This window comes from Accipiter gentilis, chromosome 21 (assembly GCF_929443795.1).
Source record: "Accipiter gentilis chromosome 21, bAccGen1.1, whole genome shotgun sequence".
Classification (NCBI taxonomy): domain Eukaryota; kingdom Metazoa; phylum Chordata; class Aves; order Accipitriformes; family Accipitridae; genus Astur; species Astur gentilis.
The window spans coordinates 6,840,073-6,862,262 of record NC_064900.1 but is presented as its reverse complement, the minus strand read 5'-3'; the positions used below and the strand labels follow the sequence as shown (position 1 = coordinate 6,862,262).

The 22,190-nt window shown below is 51.2% G+C and overlaps 2 protein-coding genes across 6 annotated transcripts in view; one reads left to right on the top strand and one right to left on the bottom strand.

Moving 5' to 3' along the window:
• Positions 1-19,491, top strand: part of BOC (BOC cell adhesion associated, oncogene regulated) — a 57,359-nt gene extending 37,868 nt beyond the window's left edge. Inside the window, exons 4-19 of one of the 5 annotated variants that reach the window (XM_049824848.1) lie at positions 3,561-3,707; positions 4,316-4,459; positions 4,898-5,191; positions 6,004-6,276; positions 6,976-7,274; positions 10,019-10,178; positions 11,069-11,179; positions 12,411-12,617; positions 13,441-13,622; positions 14,759-14,864; positions 15,066-15,188; positions 15,858-16,079; positions 16,499-16,725; positions 17,312-17,391; positions 17,998-18,191; positions 18,789-19,491. In XM_049824848.1, coding sequence (XP_049680805.1) covers positions 3,561-3,707; positions 4,316-4,459; positions 4,898-5,191; positions 6,004-6,276; positions 6,976-7,274; positions 10,019-10,178; positions 11,069-11,179; positions 12,411-12,617; positions 13,441-13,622; positions 14,759-14,864; positions 15,066-15,188; positions 15,858-16,079; positions 16,499-16,725; positions 17,312-17,391; positions 17,998-18,191; positions 18,789-18,973 — 2,954 coding nt within the window. In that variant the 3' untranslated portion in view covers positions 18,974-19,491. Of the gene's footprint in view, positions 1-3,560; positions 3,708-4,315; positions 4,460-4,897; positions 5,192-6,003; positions 6,277-6,975; positions 7,368-10,015; positions 10,185-11,068; positions 11,180-12,410; positions 12,618-13,440; positions 13,623-14,758; positions 14,865-15,065; positions 15,189-15,857; positions 16,080-16,498; positions 16,726-17,311; positions 17,392-17,997; positions 18,192-18,788 lie in introns of all 5 variants that reach the window. The other 4 variants (XM_049824845.1, XM_049824847.1, XM_049824844.1 and 1 more) reach the window with 4 other exon arrangements.
• A 1,276-nt stretch (positions 19,492-20,767) lies between these two features.
• The window catches only part of CFAP44 (cilia and flagella associated protein 44), a 47,060-nt gene continuing 45,637 nt past the window's right edge, over positions 20,768-22,190 (bottom strand). Inside the window, exons 34-35 of the mRNA XM_049824840.1 lie at positions 21,737-21,871; positions 20,768-21,176 (exon numbers count right to left, since the gene is read on the bottom strand). Of these exons, the coding sequence (XP_049680797.1) occupies positions 20,922-21,176; positions 21,737-21,871 (390 nt within the window). The 3' untranslated portion in view covers positions 20,768-20,921. The remainder of the gene's footprint in view (positions 21,177-21,736; positions 21,872-22,190) is intronic.

Below are 22,190 nucleotides of genomic sequence, written 5' to 3'. Positions count from 1 at the left end.
CCCTCCCCGCGCCCCGGCTCGCCCCATCACGCCTCGGAGCAGGGCACAGATGGACACAAGCAGTGGCCTTTGGTTGCACTCCCTTCTAAACAAAAAAAGAAAAAAAAAAAAAAGAGGAAAAAAATAAGCCCTGTTATCCCGGCATGGCTAGGGTTGGCAGTGCTCTGTCTGTCTGTCTGTAGCACCTCCCAGCCGGTGGCTGGTGGATGAAGGCTTGCTGCTCCCCTGTGATTAAGTGTGTCTTTTAAGGACAAGGACATGGGCTGGCACGCTGGGCGCCGTCATATGAAAAGGAAAACCCAGCCAGCGGTGAGGGGATGTGGTTTCTCCCAGCTGCAGCGGGAGTTAGGCTCGGGGTGCAAATTGCATGTTAGACATGGAGCGTGGCTGCTGCCAGCCAGGCAGCCGAAGGGGCGAGTGCTGCATTTCCCCCCCCCGCCCCAGTGCTGACCCTCTCCTCCACCCTTCCCCGCACTGCGCTGCCTGCTGGGGGGAGGCACACGTGGCCCCCACGTCTCAGGGGTGGCTTGTCTGAAGCCCCCAGGATGAAGCTGGGCGTCCCAGCCCGGCGCTGCACCCTGTGTTTTGCTGTGCTGGGGGCTAAGTGCAGCGGGATGTGTGATGAGGGGGCTCGTCCCATGTGTGGAGGGGGCTGGGGGTGCCCGCCGCTGCCCCTTGCCAGCTCTGGCCGACCCGTTGGTGTTAATGGACGGCTGTATGCGCCTGTACCAGCGGGGAGCAGGGCAGTTGAGACTGCCCATGGCCAAAACCCACTGGCAAATAAAACAGTCTTGTTCGCTGTGGGGGAGCAGGAATTCAGGGGAGTAGTTTGGCAGGAAGCTCGTACACTTGCGTATTGGAAAAGAGTTTGTCCCGGTGCCCACCTCATGTTTTTTCCCCTTCTCCCCTGCTGATTTCGCTCCACTTCTCCAGCAGTGCCCAGTTCTTGCTCCCCCAGCCACCCCAGGATCCCTTTCCTCTGTCCTTTCCGTCCACAGCTTCACCCCTTGTCCCCTGTGGCTGGGCTGGGGGGGGTGAAGGCAGGAAGAGCTGGGGGTCCCGCTCCCCTGCCATGGGGCTGCAGCGCTCACAGCTGAGAGCGGTGGGCTGAGCTGCTATCTGGGGGGCTCGGCACGTGAGGGACCCTGACGTCCGCGAGCCCAAGGTTGTCCCAAGAATGCCCCGTCATGGGGACATCATTTTCCATCTTCGAGAGTGTGGTGCTCCCCAGTGGGCTCAGCTGTGCTGGGGCTATGGGTCTGTTCTTCCTCTGGGCTCCTTCTCCTCTTCGGGGTCTCTGTGTGTGTGCACATGCGCGTGCATGTGTGTGTGCAGCAGATCCCTGCCAGCATTGCTGGAGCCTATGCCTTGGCTCCGAAATCTTAATTTGGCTGTGATGAATCCAGACCACCAAGGCGCACATTAATTTTCCTGATGCTCGTTTATATTTTGTTGATCAGAGAAATATGCGTGATGTGGTCAGGCAGACACTGGGCTCTTGCCTCTTCTCCACCTCTTTCCATTTCTGTGGCTCTTACTATTTTATTACTTGATCAAATATAAAAAGCAAAGAGGAGAAAATATCCAGCACCCTTCCCCTCCCCAGCAGTAACTTTCGTTGTTGGAGGAGCGTGAGGCGCTGCCAGCTTTTCACAAGTTAAGAGTTAACCTTCATCTGGCTTTAATACCCAGTGGAAACATGGCTCCCCTCCTCGGCTTGTCTTAAAGGATTAATCACATTTCTGAAGTTCACCCGTATTCCTTCTTTTTATTATTATTTTTTTTAATTGAACGATGCCAAGAAATTCCAGAAGTATTAAGCATGTTCGCTGCAAATCATTTTTATGACATTGCAAAACCTCCCCTTTTCTTTTCAACCTCCTCCTCTTCCCTCAGATCTGGAACGCTGGCTCCCCCGGCAGCCGCCCGGCAGCCCCTCCGCGCCGCGCTTGGGGAGGCTTTCTCGCTGCCTTGCCAAGAGAGCTGGTTTTTATTTAAACTCCATAAAGGATCTTGCTTTAATCAGAAAGTCTGCTTGAGAAATTTCATGTCACTTTTCCATGACTGTGGGTGGGAGAAGCTTGGAGCCAGAGTTGTCTTTTGCTCTTGGAGCGCTGCTGCATTTCCCAGAGAACAAAAACACATTTTTCTGCTGGCCGGGTCTGCCAAGGGAGGCTGCCTGCCGTCTGCCCACCGCCAGCTCTCCTGCTTCCCCCCGGCTCTCCAAACTGCCCGAGGTCGTGGGTGCCACGTCCCGGGATGGGTTTCGAGGGGCGAGGGAGCTGTTGACAGCGCCTGGCCATGCCGTGCTGTGGCGACACATGCGACGTGCTGCCTTAGCGTGGGGTTTTGAAAAGGAAGTGCGGTCTCGTCCGGATTTAGTGGCGTGCCGCTCAGGAGACATGTGTTAGTGTTGGGTCCCGGGGAAGACGGGCCAGCTTGAGCCCTGATGCAACAACTTGACTTGCGACCGACTGCGGGATGTGCAGTTGTCACTAGTGGTCGCCTCAGGTGGTGCATGGCACTGTAAAAATGCATGCACAGGAGGTTTTCCTGGCACAAAACCTTCTCCCTTCCAGCACAGGCTGACCATGAGACAAACTTTGGGCTTGCAGTGCCCCGGCAAGATTTGCCATCACGCCCAGGGAGAGCGGGGACTGGTTTCATCACCGGGAAGCTTGGCGGAGCCAGGCTGGTGTGCTCCCTGCCCTGCCAGATCCATGGCATTTCACCGCAGTCCTCCATTCCTGCTTTGAAAAACGGAAAAGAAAACAAAAAGTCAAGCGCCCCTTCCCCCCTCGCCCCTGTGCTTCCAGTCCTGCTGCCTGCATCAGCCCTGCCGAGGGTGACCCCCATCACGGCCTCGTAGGGGTACGTGTGCTGGGATGAAGTCTTTTCACGGCTGCTTTAGGGAGGGGGCAGCTGTGCTGTGTAGGGGAGGAGCTGCTTTTCCTTGCAAGTCCCTGTTCTTTGAACTGGGGTGTGGGCACTGCTTGGGCACACACGAAGCGTTGTGGTTAACCAGCCTTCGGCCGTGAGATATTTGATAGGAGCGAGAGCGCCCAGAGTGGAGATGCTCAGGTGCTGGAGGAGCTCAGGGCAGCTCTGGGAACACACCTTCTCCCACTGTGTCACCCAGCGTCTGTACACCCTTGAAGCGGGCTGGGCTCCCTGAGTTACAACTACAAAGTTAGCTTCTTGGTAGCAGGACAGCAGACATATTTGAAATAGCAGGCAGCAGGAGGACCATTTTTGGCCTCCCTTCAGTGCTGCAGTAAGTTGGCTCTTTTTTTACTCTCAGGCCAGGATTTTTCCCACCCAGTTTCTTGGCCATGGAGTAGGTGGTTTCTCCAGAAGCTGTGTCTTAAGTTATCTATTTTGTAGGAAAGAGGAGAAGAAAAAAAGGTCTGAAACCAGGCCGGTTGCCTTAGCTGCTGGGGACAGAGCAGTCCTCTGCCAGCGCTGCAGTGAAACAGCCCCGGGTTCACAGGGAGAGGTTGAGCTGATGCCGAGATGCTGAGCCAGCCACTGAGATGCTCTGTCCTTCACTCTCTCTGCAGATCTCAAAGATTTCAAGTTCGATGGGCAGCACGTGATCGAGGTGGATGAAGGGAACACCGCTGTCATTGCCTGCGACCTGCCTGAAAGTCACCCCAAGGCTCAGGTCCGCTACAGCGTGAAGCAGGAGTGGCTGGAGGCCTCCCGAGGTGAGTGCCACAGAGGTCTGTGCTGCTGGGTCCCCTCCCGGGACCCTCAGTTTTACCCTTTCCTACCAGCAGTAGCTTTCTCTGCATGCTGCCTCCTCGTTGTCCCTTTGCTGCCGGTCTGAGCACAGGCTAGTTCGGGGTCTCTCCCAGGTCTCCCTGATGTCCCTTCTGCCTGGGACTGGGGAGCCACACGTAACACCAGCTTGCGGTAAGGTGAAAGGAAGCAGAACTAGGTGACGGACAGCATCATTCTTCATTGGGCACCTCCATGTGTCTCTGAAGCATTCTTCTAGGCCAGCCTGGATAAAGGTGACTTTGAATTTGGGGAAATTTTTAAAATTTGGATCTGAATTTTGCAGTTTCACTCCATCTGCTGCATGTGCCTGTGACAAGCTAGCTTCACCTGAGGCTCTGTCCTTTCCATCATTGCATCATATCTTCCCCTGATATTTGAACCAAAAGGGGCCATTTCAGTGCTGTTGGTGTTACTGTGTTGTGTTTTCCCTTCCCACTTGTCCACCTTTTCTTCAGGGCACTGCATATCTTCCAGGAGGCTGGGTGGGAGCGTATCTTGTGACCATGTGCCACCTCCTTTTCTCTCTCTGTAGACAATTACCTTATCATGCCATCTGGGAACCTTCAGATCGTCAATGCCAGCCAAGAGGATGAGGGGACTTATAAATGTGCTGCCTACAACCCTGTGACGCAGGAGGTGAAAACGTCGGTCTCCAGCGAGAGGCTCCGTGTGAGACGTAAGCTGCTCTCCCTTCACTGCGCATCTTCTCCGTAGTGCTTCCAGCCCTGGGAGCACGTACCAGTGCTACCACAGCTGGTTTTCTGTGTGAACTGACATTAGCAGCTGCTGGGAAAACTCCTTTCCAGAGGCACAAGTTCCCAGGGTCTGCTCCTGGGGTGGTATGTGTGTGCAACCCTGGGATTGCTGTACCTCCTCAGGATTTGTTCTTGGTGATGGGCGAGCAAAGGCCCTTAGCCCTTTGGCAAGACTGCTTGCTGTGTGCATGCATCCCTTAAGGAACGTCTCTTTTGGCCTGCATTGCCGTTTATCTGCCCCAGCGCAGGGCAGCAGTGCGCTAGCCCTACCATTACTCCTACCTGCAGTCTGCACAGGGTGCTTTCCCACTGGCCGCCTTCCTTCCCACCCACCTCCTTCCTCCTCCTCTCCTCACCAGGCTCCACAGCGGAGGCAGCCCGGATAATCTACCCTCCTGAAGCTCAGACCATCATTGTCACCAAGGGCCAAAGCCTCATCCTGGAGTGCGTGGCCAGTGGGATCCCACCGCCGCGGGTCACCTGGGCCAAAGATGGCTCCAGCGTCTCTGCGTACAACAAGACACGCTTCCTGCTCAGCAACCTCCTGATTGACACCACAAGTGAGGAGGACTCGGGCACCTACAGCTGCACGGCTGACAATGGGGTTGGCGAGGCCGGAGCTGCGTTTATCTTCTACAATGTGCAGGTGTTTGGTGAGTGCTGCTGTAGCCCTTGTTTGAGAAAGGGCTTGGGCTTTCTCCACTGCTTTCAGGGGAAAATATTAGTGCTGCTGTGTTCTTCCTCTCCCTGGACAAACCACAATTTAATGCAAACCCCTGCTTGTGGTTCCAGTTTCCAGGAGACGGGACAAATTCTTCCTTGAGGGTGGTAGTTCCTCCTTCCTGGCTCCCACCATGGGCTGGAGATGGTGGATCCTCTCTTCTTCTGCAGAAGCTCTTCTCTTGTAATTTGTGGGACTGGGTTTGCGCTAACAGTTTCTACTGGAGGACTGGCTGCTTCTTAGACATATTTGACATTGGCATGGGGAAGACATCAGAGTGTCTTGCTTTTTGTTCTGTTCTGTAGGGAGGGTCTCTCTGGGGTGGGAAATGTAAGGGATGCTACACCTTAGATATTTCTACCATGCATCCTTCCCTTTCTCACAAGCATTAGGGAGGCTGAGCCTATGTTTTATTGGATTGCATTTCATCCAGGTGCCGATGTGTTGTTTTGGCACAAGCGCTACTTTGCAGAGTAGCATTTTAGCTCAGAAAAATGGGCCTTGTAGGTGGCTGCTGTCATCTGATGGCCTTGGGCCACCTCTCCTTGTGGTTCACGTGGATGCTGAAGGGGAAGGGCAGTGAAACAGACCCCTGTGGGTCCCCACAAAGGGAGTGGGTCATGGGGGTGGGGTAAGGATCCATCGCTCTGCCCTCATCCCTGCCAGAGAGCAAAGTGCAAAGCCATGACCGTGTCGTGCTCCCTGCCAAGGGGCACTCAGCAGCCACGTTTTTTCCCTGCACAGAGCCCCCGGAGGTCACCATGGAGCTGTCCCAGCAGATCATTCCCTGGGGCCAGAGCGCCAAGTTCACCTGCGAGGTGCGAGGGAACCCCCAGCCCTCCGTCATGTGGCTGCGCAACGCCGTCCCCCTCTCTGCCAGCCACCGGCTCCGGCTCTCCCGCAGGGCGCTACGGCTGGTCAGCGTGGGGCCCGAGGATGACGGCATATACCAGTGCATGGCGGAGAACGAGGTCGGCAGCGCGCAAGCCATGGTGCAACTGAGGACAGCCCGGCCGGGTAAGTCCCTCTCTCCAAGCTTGTGACCATGCAATCCCAGAGCCTAACACACAGGCAAAGAGCAGGGGGAGCAGGAGAAGAAAGTTGGTGTGTAACTCTCCTGCTTGCGTTTGAGCTGCCGTGGTCTTCCCTCCCTTTTTGCCTGTGCTTTGAGTGCTTTTTTGACTGGGATCTCCGTATCTCCCTGTAGGAACAGGTAGTAGTTTTACTTCCAAGTGCAGTGCCATGTTTGCATACTTGAGCTATCTCTACATGAGAGGCAGGACATCTGGGTGTAGTGCCTTACCCCATGGCTTACTCAGCTCTGCCACTGAGCTCGCACTGAGCAAGAGCACAAACACTGACATGGGTGGATTCACCTGGGGTAAGAGAGGTACCACCTGATTCCTTGGACCCTGCTGAACTTATCCAGAGTAAGATGGGCTTCAGAGAAGGAGGTAGCCCCATGTGGCCAAGGTCTGTTCTCAGAGAGGCCCCAGCGAGGTGTGTTAGGTTTATAGCGGGAGAAGGAGGGGTTGTTGCCAACACCTTTTTGAGCGGCACAGCAGGCAGCACCGCCTGGGACCCGATACCTCTAAGGTACCTGTGCTGCAATGGGTGTATAGCACTGGTCTTCTGAGAGGTTCAAGGGGCTCACAGATCTGCCTTCACCGCAGACTGGGATGGGCATTTACCCTGCCTTGACACCTTGTCTTTCAGGAGCTACACTCAACTCTAGGCGAGATGCCCAGCTGGGTTTGGCTCAGCCTTCAACACCACCTTCCAGGGACGGTGCCTTAAAGCTGCCCCTGGATAAAGCTGGACTGCCAAAACCTGGGACGACCCCACTGGGAGCGACTCCGCAGTGTGCGGACAACGGGGAGCTGGTGTCTCCAGCCGAGGCCCCCATCATCCTCAGTTCTCCCCGGACATCCAAGACAGACAGCTACGATCTGGTGTGGAGACCCCGGTCTGACAGCAGAGCCCCCATCCTCTATTATGTGGTGAAGCATCGCAAGGTATCGCTGTTTCGCCCTGCTCCCATCTTTCCTCTGCGCCGTTCCACAGGCGGGCTGGTGGCCTCACCGCACGTTTTCACACCTCGTGAGCAGGTGCGTTGGGGCAGGGGCACCCATCGCTCACTGGTGGCGCTGGTTGGTGGGACCTCCTCAGCTGCAGCCTCAGCCTGTTGAGGTGCGATGAGTACGGGCTGCGAGAGGAGGTTTGATGAGTTGTCCAAGAAGAGTCCATAACACTGCCCATCTGCCTAAGTACGCAGAGGGCCTGTGCACACACATGTATTTCCAGTCTGAGGAGCTTCCACTTCCAATTCCCAGTTGTGTACTTGCACAAGTAGGAAGTCCTGAGGGGAGATTGCTTAGTGATTTGTTCCATAATGCTTTTGTCTTGGCACAAGCCACGAGGACACCTCTGCCTTGAAAGGCTTGGGCTGCAGGACGCAGAGTAGCAGCCTCTCTCTGCTGCACGTACCTGCCCTGCTCAGCTGCCCCAAAGCACCCATGCTCAGCGACTGCGAGGAGCTGGCAGAGAGCCATCAGAGCCATACTAAATCCTCTGGAAAGGTCCTCAACCACCAGTTTTATTCTGGAAGCTGAAAGGCAGTGCACTGTTGAGCTTCGCTGGTGGCACACACCTAAGGGCTCCTGCCCTCTGCGGTGCTTCTCAGCACCGTGGGCAGAGTGCCGGCAGAGCTGTAGCCCAGCGGTTTCTCTAAATAGCGAAGCGTTGTTAGGTAAAAATTCTGCTTTTGAGGTGTAGAGCATCTCTTCCCTTTTTGCTGGGGATAAGTGCGGAAAAAGGGGACTTGAATTTATCTGTTCGCTGCTTGTATTTGCTTTGAGTAGGCAGGGAGTTGCAGTAGAGAGGCAGGTTTTGCTTTGGGGTTTGAGTACATACCAGATCTGGCATGTTTTGGATTCCCAGCCACTGCAAGGCACCATTTTCAATTATATGTGAATATATCTATCTATTTTCCTGGAATTGTTTGATTTTGTGAAAACATGGTAGAATAGAAGGGTGTTATAATCCCTACCCATCCTTGATTTCTTTCTAAACAAAACTTAAGCTGAGGGTTTCAGCTAACCATCTCTTTAAAGAGCCCTTTAAAACAAAGGCAGAAGATGCCAACACAAGAACACAATAGGGCAAGCTTAAATGAAAAACAAAAGATGCCAAAAGCCTCACCAGACTATTGGCTCTGGTTGTCTGCCAAGAAGAGATTTGTCCCCCAGTGGTGTATCATCTAACTACCAATTCTGCATGCAATCTTAACTTGCAGGCTGGAGTTTGTCCTTATTTTATTTGTTTTTCAGCGCTTCACCTGGAAGGGGCTGTAGGGCAGTGGAGGTCACCGTGGGTCACTGCAGTTTGCAGTAACATGTTTTCAGTGTAGTCCAAATTCTCAGCTGGAGACTCTTTCTTGGGATGCTTAAGGATTGTGTGGAAAGGAATTAGTCCCAATAACTGTTAAACTTGTTTAGAAAGAGTCTTTCTATCAGAGATCCTTAGGATCAAGTTATATAATGATCTGGTTTTGACATCTCTGACTGGAAAAGCATGTGTGTGGAGAGGGAAGGAATCGATTCAGCAACAAAAGAAAAGGCTATAAGGAAAGATGGCTATAAGGAAAGTAAAACCTACTGACAGGAGGCTTACATTTGTACTGGGCAAGGGTCTGCTTCTCCTCTGGAAAATACCTGCAGATGTATCTTTTTCCCTGCTTTTACACTGCCCCTAAAACCTCAGCAGCCTGCAAGCAGTCAGATGCCACACAGCTATTATTGTTGTTTCTTAAGAATTTCTCTTTTTCTTTCCTGGATATTGGCAGTCTTTAGGCCTCCTCTCCCTGGCCTCACAACTCCGCAGGCTCAGGAATAAAAATAAAACTAGGCAGGCATTAATCAGTCAGTGTCAAACGCTTGCAGAAGATGAATGACACGGCAGAGTCTTGGCATTTCCGTTTTGTTGCGTTGCCTGCATTGCTAATGCTCCTTTTGGCACCGGGTCACTTCAGTGTCCTGCCTATTTGCCTGCAAAAATATTATCCTTGCAGCTGGGGAGGAGGAGGAAGGTCCCACCTTCCTTCCCCCTTCTCATGGGGCATCGGGGCATCACCAAAAAACGAACTGTGTTTCCAAGCCTTTCTGGGGGCCATGGCCATACATGGTCTCATCCCTGCAGAAACCTGTGCTCAGACATTATGGTTCCTCATTTCAGCCAGAAAGTGCCAGTGGTGAGGCTGGATAAAACTGGATAAAAAGCCGTTAGTCAAATTATTTAGGTCCAGATGACCAAACTGGTGTCCAGGTACGTCATCCCATGGAAATGGCCAGCATCTAAATGAGCAGCTCAGCAGCTGGGTTGCAGGAGAGATTTGGCTCCTAAAGCAGCTTGAGCCTCCAGCTAATGCTGCCTTTTGTGGGCTCGCCTGCTCCAGGACTTTACGCGTGTTGAGGGGCAGTGGTATCAGAGGGGACCAGTGGACAGAATAGGGCTGAGTGAACCTCTGGGGTCAAGAAAACACGCTGGTGCTTGGTGACTTGTCCTGCTTATACCTGAATCCTTCAGCTTTGCAAAATTAGGCCAGAAATATCTCCCTCCTTTGCAGGCAGGGAACTGGAGTCCGGGCAGGGAAGGTAGCCCTGGCTGATACACAACCTGTCATGAAAATTTCTGATCTTGGTGCAGGCAAGAAGCCCAGGCTGCCCCCAGCTTTGCAACGCCTGTGTTGGTCTCTCAGCAGGTCACCAACGCCTCAGACAGCTGGGCAGTGAGGGACGTCCCAGCCTCGCAGCACCGCCTGACCCTCACCAAGCTGGACCCTGGGAGCCTCTACGAGGTGGAGATGGCAGCTCACAACTGCGCCGGCGAGGGACAGACGGCCATGGTGACCTTCCGGACTGGTAAAGGTCAAACCTTTCCCTGGGTGTTTTGCTCTGAGTCAGGGGAGGCCCCCTTGGAGACATCCCACACCAGCCCTGAGGCACAGGCACCGGGACAAAGGGGCTGTTTCTGCTCTGGAAACACAGCTGCCCTCAGCTTAGAGCAACTCTGTCAGAAGGGAAAGTGGAGGGTAGGGTTGAAATGGGATGGGGAAAATCAGGTCTTCCCCTCTGCCTGGGTTGGATTAAGTCCCTTCCTCTCTCAGCATCTCAGTTGGACACCTGCAGAACCACAGAAAATAGGTCTGGTGGGGATGTCATTTAATCCATCCTCTGCCTGGAGACAGGATCGGCCTGTGGGGGTTTTTCCCCACGGGTGTTTGTCTAATCTGTCCTTAAAAGCTTGACCTGCACTAAAGGAAACTCCAAGCCTTCCCATGCAGTCTGCTTGATGCAGAGCTGTCTTAACCACTAAAAGGATGTTCCAAACATTTACGCTAAGTCTCCCTGTCCCCTGGCTGCTTTTCATGTCTCCTGCAGGTGTAGGGAATGGCGTTCCCTTTGTAGCAACCTTCCCCATGGTAGTAGGCTTGCTCACGTCTCCCCTCAGGCCACCACCCTGTGCTAATTACTACCTTCTCAGGCAGAAATCGAGCTACATTTCAAGAAAATCAATTAAAAGTTTTAGAAAATTAAATATGAGGGGGACCTATTAACAGTTTATCAAACCTGCCCCTTTAGCTTTAGTTCCCGCAGGCAGGTTGAGTGCTTTGAACCCCTAGGGCCATTTGAGTCCAGAGAGTACTTACCTTACCATTATGGCTGGGAATATTTTCTTTGCTCATCACAGCAAAAATTAACTCTGAGCCACATCTCTGTGTCACTGATGCCACCTTCCCCCTTCTGCACAGGCCGGCGCCCCAAACCAGAGATTGTTGCCAGCAAAGAGCAGCAAATCCAGAGGGACGACCCAGGCACAAGCACTCAGAGCAGTAACCAGTCTGACAACAGCCGTCTGTCCCGTAAGGCCCTCCCTGAACTGGGCAAGGAGGGAGGCCGAGGGGTCCTGGATCTCTTGTGGGTAGCAGTGGCCAGGTCATGCTGGGGTTGAAGTCTCTACTGGGTAGAGCAAGACTGTGCAAAGCTGGATGGATAGTCTCTAGCTCCTGACAAAGAGAGGTCCTTCTCAGACACCCCTGCTACTGCACTTGGCAGGCAGTCTGTCTTAGGAGAGCAGGCTGATCCCACTGCCTGTCCCTATCATTAATCCAAGGACTTGTCAGAAACTCTGTCTCTTGCCGAGTTTCACATGCAGGGTTCGGAACGCCCTGCCATGGAGTCCGCGAATGTGCGGTGCAGAGGACCAACAGGCTGCTGTGCACCAGTGGGTGCTGGGGGAAGGCAAGGGAGAAAGGGGAACAAAGTCCCTGCAGGTCCTGGCATCCTCCTCTCTCAGCCAAGCCCTGACAAGGGGCAGTTAGCACCCATTCTAGGTGCGCAGGGTGCTCCGTTTGGGTATTTTGTGGCACTGGAGAACCATCAGTTCCTTACTGGTTAATCCAATTCATTGTTTCCCACCTTGTGTCTGCTATTACTATTATTCACCAGTGCCGTTATCTGTTCTGTGAAATTCTCTCCTTCGATCCTTATCCTTTCCGTGAAGTTCCCTCCTTTAATCCCCTACACTTATTCATGTGTTGCCTTTTCTTTCATCTTCACAGCTCTGTTCATCTCTTTCCCTCCCATCTTTTGATTGTTTTCCTATCAAATTACATTTCTACAGTTCAGAAATTTTCCCTATTTCCTCCTCAGCTGGTTCTTCTCAATCTCTCCTGTTTTCATCTCCTACACTCATCTGTCCCCAGTGTCAGTCTCACCCTGCTCACTGCTTCCATATCAGCCAGGCCTTTTGCTCTATCTCCAGCCCTGCATCCACACCTCTCACTGCTTTCCCTCCCATGATGGGTGTACACACCTTGAACCTTGTCTCATCCTACTTGCGCTGGGTATGGAAAAGGAGCAAGATGCAAGCAGAAGTAAAAGACGTTTGCAGGGCACAAACTGAAAGGAGTGAGGATTTGGGGGTGCCAGCTCTAATGAAGAGACAGAAAGAGAGCAGTCAGGACTTAAAGAGCATGTGGGTGGATGCAATGCAGGTAGTCCTTCACCCACATACCTCTGAGCTACAGGATCCTCGAGACAGGGTGAGAGGAATGCATTTCATGTCATGACGTCCTTCTGTGCCCCTTGCAGCTCCAGAGGCACCAGACCGTCCAACTATCTCCATGGCATCAGAGACGTCTGTGTACGTGACCTGGATCCCCCGCGGGAATGGCGGGTTCCCCATCCAGTCTTTCCGTGTGGAATATAAGAAATTGAAGAAGTTGGGAGACTGGGTCCTGGCCACCAGTGACATTCCTCCCTCTCGCCTCTCTGTGGAAATCCCAGGCCTGGAGAAAGGTAGGCAGGTGTTCTCCTCCTTGCTTCCTGGAGGTCTGTAGGAAAGCTGTGCAGTCCCTGTAGGATGCTTAGCCGTCTGTCACATCATGCTTAGCCCTGGCATGTGCAAGCAAAACAAAGCCTTCCCAGCTCCAGTCTTAGATGCATAGGGAAAAGCTGCAGATGCTTCTCCAATTTCTCCAGCTGCAAAGACCAGCATAGATTTGACCTCCCTCAGGGAGGCTTGCACATGCTTTTCTGTATTACAGGATATAGTTACTAAAGGCATTTGGTTTTGCCATTTACTAGACCGGACAGAACTTTCCTTAGCCACAGGCAAGACAGATGGGCACACAATTCCCACTGCGCTTCATGTGAGAAAAGATGGCATCACTGAGCTGGACAGCTTAAAAGGGCAACGTATCTACCCCAACTTAAAGACCAGTAAAACAATCTTTGGGTAAAAATTATTTAGGCTTTGAGCTTTTAACTGATGTTTGTGTACTTAATTTCCATGTAGTAGACGAAGGATGCCTTCCCATACCTGCTTTTGGGTCAGGACATCCTTTGAGGCATCTCTGAATCCACCCACACACCTTCCAGAATTGCTGCCTGACCTCTAGACCATCCAGACAGGAATTGGGGAAGGCAAATCAAAGCAGGCTCCACCTAGCACATGGCTGAGATCTGGCCATTCATTGTTTGTACTTCGATCAAAACCTCCCTGTAGGCTCTATCTTCTGGAGAAGATGTAACCCCTCTCCACAGGCAGGCCTGTGCTGACAGTAGAAGTCTTGGAAGACTCCAAGCTCTGCAACTCTTTTATTTCCCATTTTTCCCCTAGGCACGTCCTATAAATTCCGTGTCCGGGCACTGAACATCCTGGGAGAGAGCGAGCCCAGTGCAGCGTCTCGGCCATATGTGGTGTCTGGGTACAGCAACCGAGTCTACGAGCGCCCTGTGGCCGGGCCATACATCACCTTCACAGATGCCATCAATGAGACCACCATCATGCTGAAGTGGATGGTAAGGTTTGTAGGGGTGGAGATCTCTGAATGCACAGGAGGCAGGTGTGTAGGTGCTACTTGCCCAGCTTGCACATCTTCCAGGTTACCACATGGGAGCCCGTCACCAGCACAAATGGATCTGGGATCCATTAGCTCCCTCCAGCAAAAGAGGACTGGGCTTGGACCACATAGAAGTGGGGGAAGTCAGAGAGCCTAGGAAACCCTTTTTGTCTGAATCCAACACTGTACACAGGAGGCATTTCAGTGGGTAACCTCAGGGTCTTGACCATTTTGTTCAACAAGCACAGTTCAAGAATGCACGGGGCAACTGCTTGCTCTCTTGGTGAAATTCTTAGAATCTATTAGCATCTCTCTCTGTCCTAGTAGTTTCCAGCATATATGTCCTTCACTCTCACTTGCTGGGTAGCAGTCCTAAGTGCTGATAATCATTTACAGCAGCCCACCCCAGAAGATTTTTAGTGGACAGGATCTTTTAGATCACAAGCCCAGATCCAAGTGTTTCCAACAGCTTGGATCTTACTCAAAGGGACATATTGCCCTCCTATCTTCTAGCTGCTTTTAGCCAGAAATTGCTATAGGGCAGGATGGTCACTGCTGTTCATTTAGACACAAACAGGAGCTGACAAAATACTGGGTGAAAGACAGCAAGAACACATGGAGCTGGGACAGTACTGCCCTGGGTGGGGGAAGAACAGAGCTGTCTTCAGGAACATGAGACTTCTGCAGTTACCATTTTGTGGCAAGATGCAGTTTGCCTGGGAGCCACGAGCTTAACTGGAGTCAAGGTGAAGGTGTGCTTGCCCTTGCCTAGCTGAGTTCACTCTCAATGAGGAATTTTTTCTCTGAAGCATTGGCTGTGGCTGCTGAGGGGGAGCAGAATAATGGATGCTTGGGGTGACAGGTCCAGAGTCACAGCTTGTCTGTTACCTGAGAGAAGCAAGGTGTGAGACTATAAAATAGCACTGAGCAATTGGAAGGAAGCCCTTACTGTGCAAACCAGTGGCAACACAAGGAAGATCCCCATGCTGGGTCTTCCTCCTGTCCCATTCCATTTATCCCCACTGCTCCTCACCTAGTACAGTATGGAGCACAGACATCTCTGCCAATTTCTGCTCTCCCTCCCATTCTCTGCAGTATATCCCAGCCAGCAACAACAATACTCCCATCCATGGTTTTTACATCTACTACCGCCCCACTGACAGTGACAATGACAGCGACTACAAGAAGGACGTGGTGGAAGGTAGGAGATACTGAGACACTGGTCCCAGCTGCTCATTCTCCCCAGAGGAGCACGCAGCCAGAAAGAGCCCTGTGCACAAAAGGCACAAAAGTTGGCTGCTGCTGCTGCCCAGGCCTGCTTCACCTAGCACTGCTGCAGAGCTGGGCCAGCTGCATGTTCCCCAAGGAAGCTAACGGTACCGTGTGTTTGTTCCCTCCTCAGGAGATCGGTACTGGCACTCCATCAGCCACCTGCAGCCAGAGACCTCGTATGACATTAAGATGCAATGCTTCAACGAGGGGGGCGAAAGCGAGTTCAGCAACGTGATGATCTGTGAAACCAAAGGTAACCAGCTTCACAGGGCACTTCTGGGAGCGCAGCCTGCTGCCTTCCTTGCCTGCAGCTGTCAGAGCACAGCAAAGCGGGTACCATCCCTGCCTGACAGTGCATCATCCAAGCTCAGGCAAGGTGGTGGAGGCAGCACTGGGGAGAAGAGAGGCGTAGGTTTGTCGATGCTGTTGATCAGTATGCGTATATACCCATACCAGTACTCGCAGACCATTGTGCAGAGTCCATCACTGTTTCCCTCAGAGTAGTAGTTACCTTTTTTGTTCTCCTAAGTATCACATAGATGGTGACTGGAACCAGAAGGGCTAACTTTCCCTTGCTGTGCCAAACTCCTGTGTTTGGTTATAAGCATGTCCCATGTCTTCCAAGCAGCTGCAGTGTCATGACAGGAACAACATTAAGTCCAAGTGTGCATTTTGGAGAAGCTACTTTCCTTTTTCCTTTTGCTTTAGCAGTCCAAGAGCCTGGCAGATCTATAAGCCAAGCACAGAGGACTTGTCTGCACTGCAGTATGCATCAGCCTGGGAAATCCTGTCATCCAGAAGCACTTCTTTAAAGCCACTGTAGAAGTCTGTCCACTCCACAGCAGCATAGACATCCCTGGAGCGGCCTGCTATTCCACTTGCCATGTCTGTGTCTAACTCTCTCTCTCTCTTCCCTTCACAGCTCGGAAGTCTCTTGGTCTGCCAGGTCGTCTGCCACCCTCCACAGTGCCTCCTCAGCAGCATCCACCACTCAGTGGTGGGCACAGTGGCCTGGGGACAGGAGCCATGGTGGCCCGTTCCAGCGACTTGCCATACTTGATTGTAGGCGTTGTGCTGGGCTCTATTGTACTCCTCATCGTGGCTTTCATCCCCTTTTGCCTTTGGAGAGCCTGGTCCAAGCAGAGTAAGGGTTCTTTCTTGAGGGCTGATTTACAAGTTGTGCTCTGCCCTGTGGGTTAGATCTGACCCTGGGTGTAGTTGGGTCAAACACCCAAACTATGAGGGCTGCACATTCTGGGAAGCAGGGAGAGGGCGGGCAGAGGGCAAGTCTCAAATGTCCTGTGGAACCCCATAAAGACAAAGGCCACTGTTTCTCCCTTGCCCTGCTTACCTTGTTGAGAAGGAACCCTGGGACTGGAACAGGGAAAGGGGCCCTCCCTTTGCCTTTGTGTAGGGCCCCTTTCCACCATTTGTCTCCATGGGTGCTTTGGGTGCCGAAATAGCTGCCTGGCAGGACAGCCTAACACTATCCCTGCTGAGCTTCAAGAAGCTCAACTTTACCTCTGATTTTGTTCTCAGACTTCCTTTTTCTTCCCTCTGCAGAGCAAACCATTGACATGGGCTTCCCAGGAGCTGGGCTGCTGGTATCATCCTGCCAGTACACCATGGTGCCTCTGAGGGGCATCTCTGCTCCTCGTGCCAATGGACATCCCTATGTTAACAGGCAGCCCTATGCCAACGGGGCACATCTGAATGGCATCTGCCCCTCTGCAGGAGTGGGCTATGCAAGCACCAAGCCCCAAGATTACAGTCCAGATGAAGTGCCACTGGTATGTCCACACCTGTGGTTAAAAGTTGGTTTGACATGAGCTGGAGGCTGTGGTTGCAGTGAGAGGGCTGGCACCCTTTGCAGCATGTAGAAGTGGCAAGACTGGCTTCTTTAAAGAGATTCCCCCTTTGCAGTGGAGTCTGAGACATGGGAGGAACAGGAGGGTCTCCAAAACACGGGTGAAAAGGTGGTTTCTTGGAGCAGTGGCTCAAAGTATGGAGGAGGCAGTGAGCAAAGGCTACTCTTATGGGAACGGTTCCTGTTTCTCCTGAGCAAAGCTCACAGGGACTGACAACGTTGAGGACTCTGTGTGTAAACAGTAACACAGGCCAAGGCAGTGCCACAGCTGAGACTATAAATCAGTTATTGTCCCTGACTGATTCAGCAGTAAGCATGAAGTGAGTTTTTCAGTGCTCAGTTCCACTGTCCCCTGTAGCAAAAGAAACAGTTTCAGCTTTCTCTGCCGTCTGTCATAAGAGCTTCACCAGTCTGTCCTCTGGCTCTGGCTTCGGCTCCCAGATCAGCACCTGCCTCTTAATGCTGCTGTGTGGCATTGCTCTGCTGAGAATCCTTCTCTCTCCTTCCAGTCACATGAGGAGACCAACGCCTTGCTGCAGGCGAGAGTGCTGCAAAACGGGAATGCCCAGCAAGACTACCAGCCCTCCAGGTTAGTCCTGGCTTGTGGAGGGTGGAACAATCCAATAGGACCCACAAGACCACATGCTTACAAAGCTTGCCCTCACCACACTCCCATCTGTCCCAATTCACTTGGGAAACAAATCCATGCTCCTGCACTAGGCCTTTTAAATTCTCTTCATACAGCTCATTCCTCTTACGGTTTGAGGGTGGGATAATTTAATTGTAGAGATGGCCCAGACCTTCCTCCCCCTGCTCCTAAGCAGAAGACCAAAAAGTATGATGAAAGAAGCTAAAATCTATGACTGGATGCTGATAAACAGCTGCCCCAGAATCTGGCCAGGGTCCAATTACAAGTGCTTTGTGTCTCGCTGTTCAGACATCAAGTTGTTATTCCCATGCTTCCTGAGAGACACTACTCCTCCCAGCTCCTGTGGCATATCACTTGAATTGTGGATACCAGGTCCCATCACCTCATTCCCATCCTGCAAGTACATCCCAATTTCTACTAGTCCCCTCGTTTAGGAATGCTCTGTGTCATTGCTTTGATGTGACTAGCTGAGGTGTTACATAGGTCATATCTTTCAAGGAGGAAAGATCTGTTAATAGTGCTAAACCTTTTTGTCTGCCTGTCCAGACTGCCCAACTCAAGAACAGGAGACAGCTCTTTCCTCTACAGTCTCCCAGATGACTCCACTCACCAGCTGCTTCAGCCACAAGATGACTGTCCTCACCTTCAAGAGCACTTTGTTGGCCTCCATCATCCAGTGATTGGCAGCAAAGTGGGAGGCCCTAGCCTGGATGCTCGACGGGATCCCCTGTTCCACCAAGGTCAGTAGTCTGGAAAATTCCACGCTTGCTTCATCTCATCATTTTAGGCTGATCTTGAAGGGAAATCTCATTGTAGAGCCTTTCTGATGGCTCCGTTTATGCTTGCTTCTGTGCTGCAACGACAGTTTTATCACTGCATAGAACAACAGCAGCATGGAAAGGCCACACTTGCAGTTGGGGACTGTAAATAGCCTCAGTCGGTTTTAGAGGACACATTTCTCATTTCTCCAAAAGCTTGAGCTGTATGCTGCCGGAAGGGCACATACCCATATACCCACCTCGAGTTGCAGAGACACTGTCCTTTAGTCCTTCTTAATTTTGCATTTTCCAGATCACCAGTGAAACAACAAGGTCCATGAAAAATAATGTGAATCCATCTCCATAGGACCAGATCCATTGATCCACCCCTGTAGTGTGGATCAAACTTGTGTGCAAGTGTAGGATCAAACTCCCATGGAGCCAGGACTTTCAGAATGCAGATCTTCCTCTTTGATCAGAGTACCTATCCTTGTAAAGTGGACTGTTGACTAGAAAGCTGCCACAGCATCTCCCAATTCTGTATGCATTGTAATCGTTTCTTTCTCCTTTCCCTTTCAGGAAGCCCTTGCTGCCTAGGCCTAGTGCCAGTTGAAGAGGTAGAAAGACTAGATTGCTGCCAGTCCAGGGGAGATCTACATCCCCAGAATCCAGTGATCACATCTTTGGGTCAGGACCTACCAAGACATCTGAACAGCAGCCCGCCACCACTGAGGCCCTTAGAGACTCATTCTCCCACCAGCTAGGGACCAAGCTGCCTTTTGCAAAAGACTTATTCTAAAGAGAAAAAGAGAATGGGTATTTATTTTTGTATAACACCCCTATTTATATATTTATGCACTTGTATATAGATGTATATGTGCCTTTTATAATGCTATGGAGACAGAAGGCATCCTCAGCAAGGTCACAGGAGGGCCCAAGAAACAAGGCAGCAGCTATCCGTGGCACCGGGCTATTCATCAGAGCACAAGATTGAAACAGCAGCACAAGAGACATTGCAGGACATAGGTCCAAACAGAGCTGCCACCACCAAGATCTATCACCCTCTTGCAGGGAGGGCTTCACAAATGATAACACTGTCAAAAAGGTCTTTTCCTCTCCCCCACAGGAAGGTTTGTCCCAGAGCCACCCTCCTGTGAATGGACTGGAGTTATGCACTCTGCCTAATCAACTTAAACAACCCTTCACATACACGCCATCTGCAGCCGCGTATCTGTAAAGACAAACCCACGCTTTAACATCTAAAATAAAGGCTTTAGTCTTTTCTGTGGCTGGCTGTATGCTAAATCCTCCCACAGAATGAACCTGCTCTTTTTTCTTGCAGAAATACAGCAAGCAGGACACCCGAGGAAAGGTGACATTTTCCTGCAGTTATAGTTTTCCAGCTAGCCACTGATGCAAATCATCTTAATGCTGAGCTCAGGAGAAGAGGGACAGCCACTACCTGTGCCAGTTAAGTGACATAAAACTTCTAGTGAGGAGCACAGCTGGAGGAAATTTTCATTTATCTCCAAGGACAGCTGCATGAGTTTGGTGGTGGAGGGGAGGCAGATGGACACCCAAATCTCTGCAAATTTTGTTTCCTTATCCCTCACCTCCCATCCTGTGGTTTTCCAGCTTCAAAAGCTTTCAGCACCCAGGCCTGTGGATAAGGGTGGGTTTTTTCCCTTCAGTAAACAGAGGATGCTCAGCACCTTCATAGGGACCCACTGAAGAAGCAGGCAGCACAAGCAGCATTCATTCGGGTGTGCTGGGGCCAGCAGGGGCAGTTCTTGTGCCTGGCTGGGATATGGTTGGATCCTGGCTGAGCAAAGACCAGTAGTAAAAAGCAGGGAGTGGGGAGCAAGAGCAGCTGCAGGTTGTTAAATCTATTTAAGGAAAAATTAGCAACAAACCCCAAGCCTCCCCATGCACCCTCAGAAACTTTGCACTTGAAGAACAGCACAACACAACCCCAAGGAAGTTTTCACAGTAAGACAGGGTAAGTGCTGTAAATGATCACACAGTGCCACCATACCAAACACCAGAGGCAAAAAAGAATAAAGCCCGAAAACGTACAGAGCCTAGCACTCTCTCGCTCTGATCAGGCAGGTGCAAGCCAGTGGAATTACAGGCTGACTTTGCATTTGCTATACCCTCTGCCTGCCGGGTAAAGGCCATGTCCTGCGCTGCAGTGCAGTTTCCCACTGCTACAGAGCAGAGGCAAGTGGGAAAGCATTGGACTGGCTCCATACTCATCTGAGCACTGTAGCCCCTGAAGAGAAAGGTCCCTTTGCTTTCTCCAAACAAATAGCACTTTCTTGACTCTAACAGCTCAGTTAGCTGAGAAGTGCCATTGCTGCTAAGATGTTCAGCAAATAAGAAAATGCATTCTTAAGGTGCACCTCTTACCATTTCTGAGAACACAGGTACCAAAGCTGTATTTGCCCATGTGAAACTCATATCCAGCCTTCAACAGCCACTCATTTGAAGAACAGGCATACACATATGCACAAACACACAGCGCATCTGCCCAGTGCAAATCTCTGCAATAGACTGGTAACAGCATTTCCCCATTGTATTTGCACTTTTTTATTCCATATCTGTCACTACAGTCATATTTTGATATGAGAAACAAATACAACCCTTTACAACTAAACCCCTGTATAGCCAAAGCAATTCATTTCACACTTCTGGGTATGACTACTGCCACAGTTAACCATGTCCGTTTTTAAGGGAGACGGGGCTGTTGTTAGTTACCGTTTCTGGTGTAAGGACAGGGAATGATTCAGTTGGTGTCTCAGAGTCCTGTGGTGATGAAGGTTGTAGAAAGAGGCACCCATCTTTTCTGCTTAGAAGACTGATTTCTTCTCTTAGGAGGGCTGTGTCATGAGCTCTGTGCTTGAGCTGTGACTCCAACCTGGCCTTCTCTTTGATGGCAGTAGTTCGGGTGCCCTGAAATTCTACTCCCTGTAAGGAGAGGAGAAAAATAACTCCTATAAAATGTGGGAGAATGAACGGTGGAAATTTATTGCAAGTGGGAAAGTGAAGCTTTCCAAGACGCAGGACAGCTTCATGACTTTTCCAGTCCTCAATCAGAACTACCTGGAAGTCAGAGTGGGAGACCACTAACCTAGCTGGACTGTGACAGGTGACTGCCTTGTTCCCTAATACAGAGCAAAGAAAACACTTTAATTCATTTGACTGTTTCCATGTAACAAAGGAATAATTTTGACTTGCTGCAAGACATTTTTTAATTAGAAATAAAATGAGCTTGTTTCAATATTGGAAAGCAGCTAAGTAAGAAATTACAGACAAGCCAAGGTATGGCCTGCTTCAGGATCAGCTCATTCGTCTCCCTTTCTACAAGACCTGGAGCAGGCATTCAGCCTGTGCCACTAGGCGATATCAGCCCGAACTGCTGACTCCAGAGCAGGATGTGAGACCAGAGAGCTGGTGAGGGCCAGACGATCCCTTACCCATTTCTGAACAGTCCCAAACCTGCATGTAGTAGTGGCTAAAAGGCTTACTAGATCATTCTTTAGCGAAGCCAGCTTAGTTTCAAGTTGCTGCTTTTCACGGCAAAACTGGTTCAGCTGCTGCAGCTTGCTAGTGTTTTCCTTTGTCAGCTTCATTAGCTGCTGCTGCAGGTCTAAGATTCTCTCCTAGAGAGATATGAAAGGTTGAGCTGGGATGAGAGAGGACAGAAAGCATGAAGTGGGGAAGAAGTGCTAGGCACAACATAAGTGTCACACAGGAGAGGTAAACAACAGGCTGATCTTGCATACACCACTTGATCCCACAGTACCTTTAGTGCAGTCTATCACCTTTTTTTTTTTTTTTTTTTCTAATATTGCAAATGCCTAAGAAGGTAAAGCAGTTAGGCAAAAGTGTGGGCAAGAGAAAGCCATTAGGTATATAGTAGCTCCATATGTGCCCTTCTGTACGGGCAGCATAAGAGTGTTTCCTGCTTGTGCCACGGTA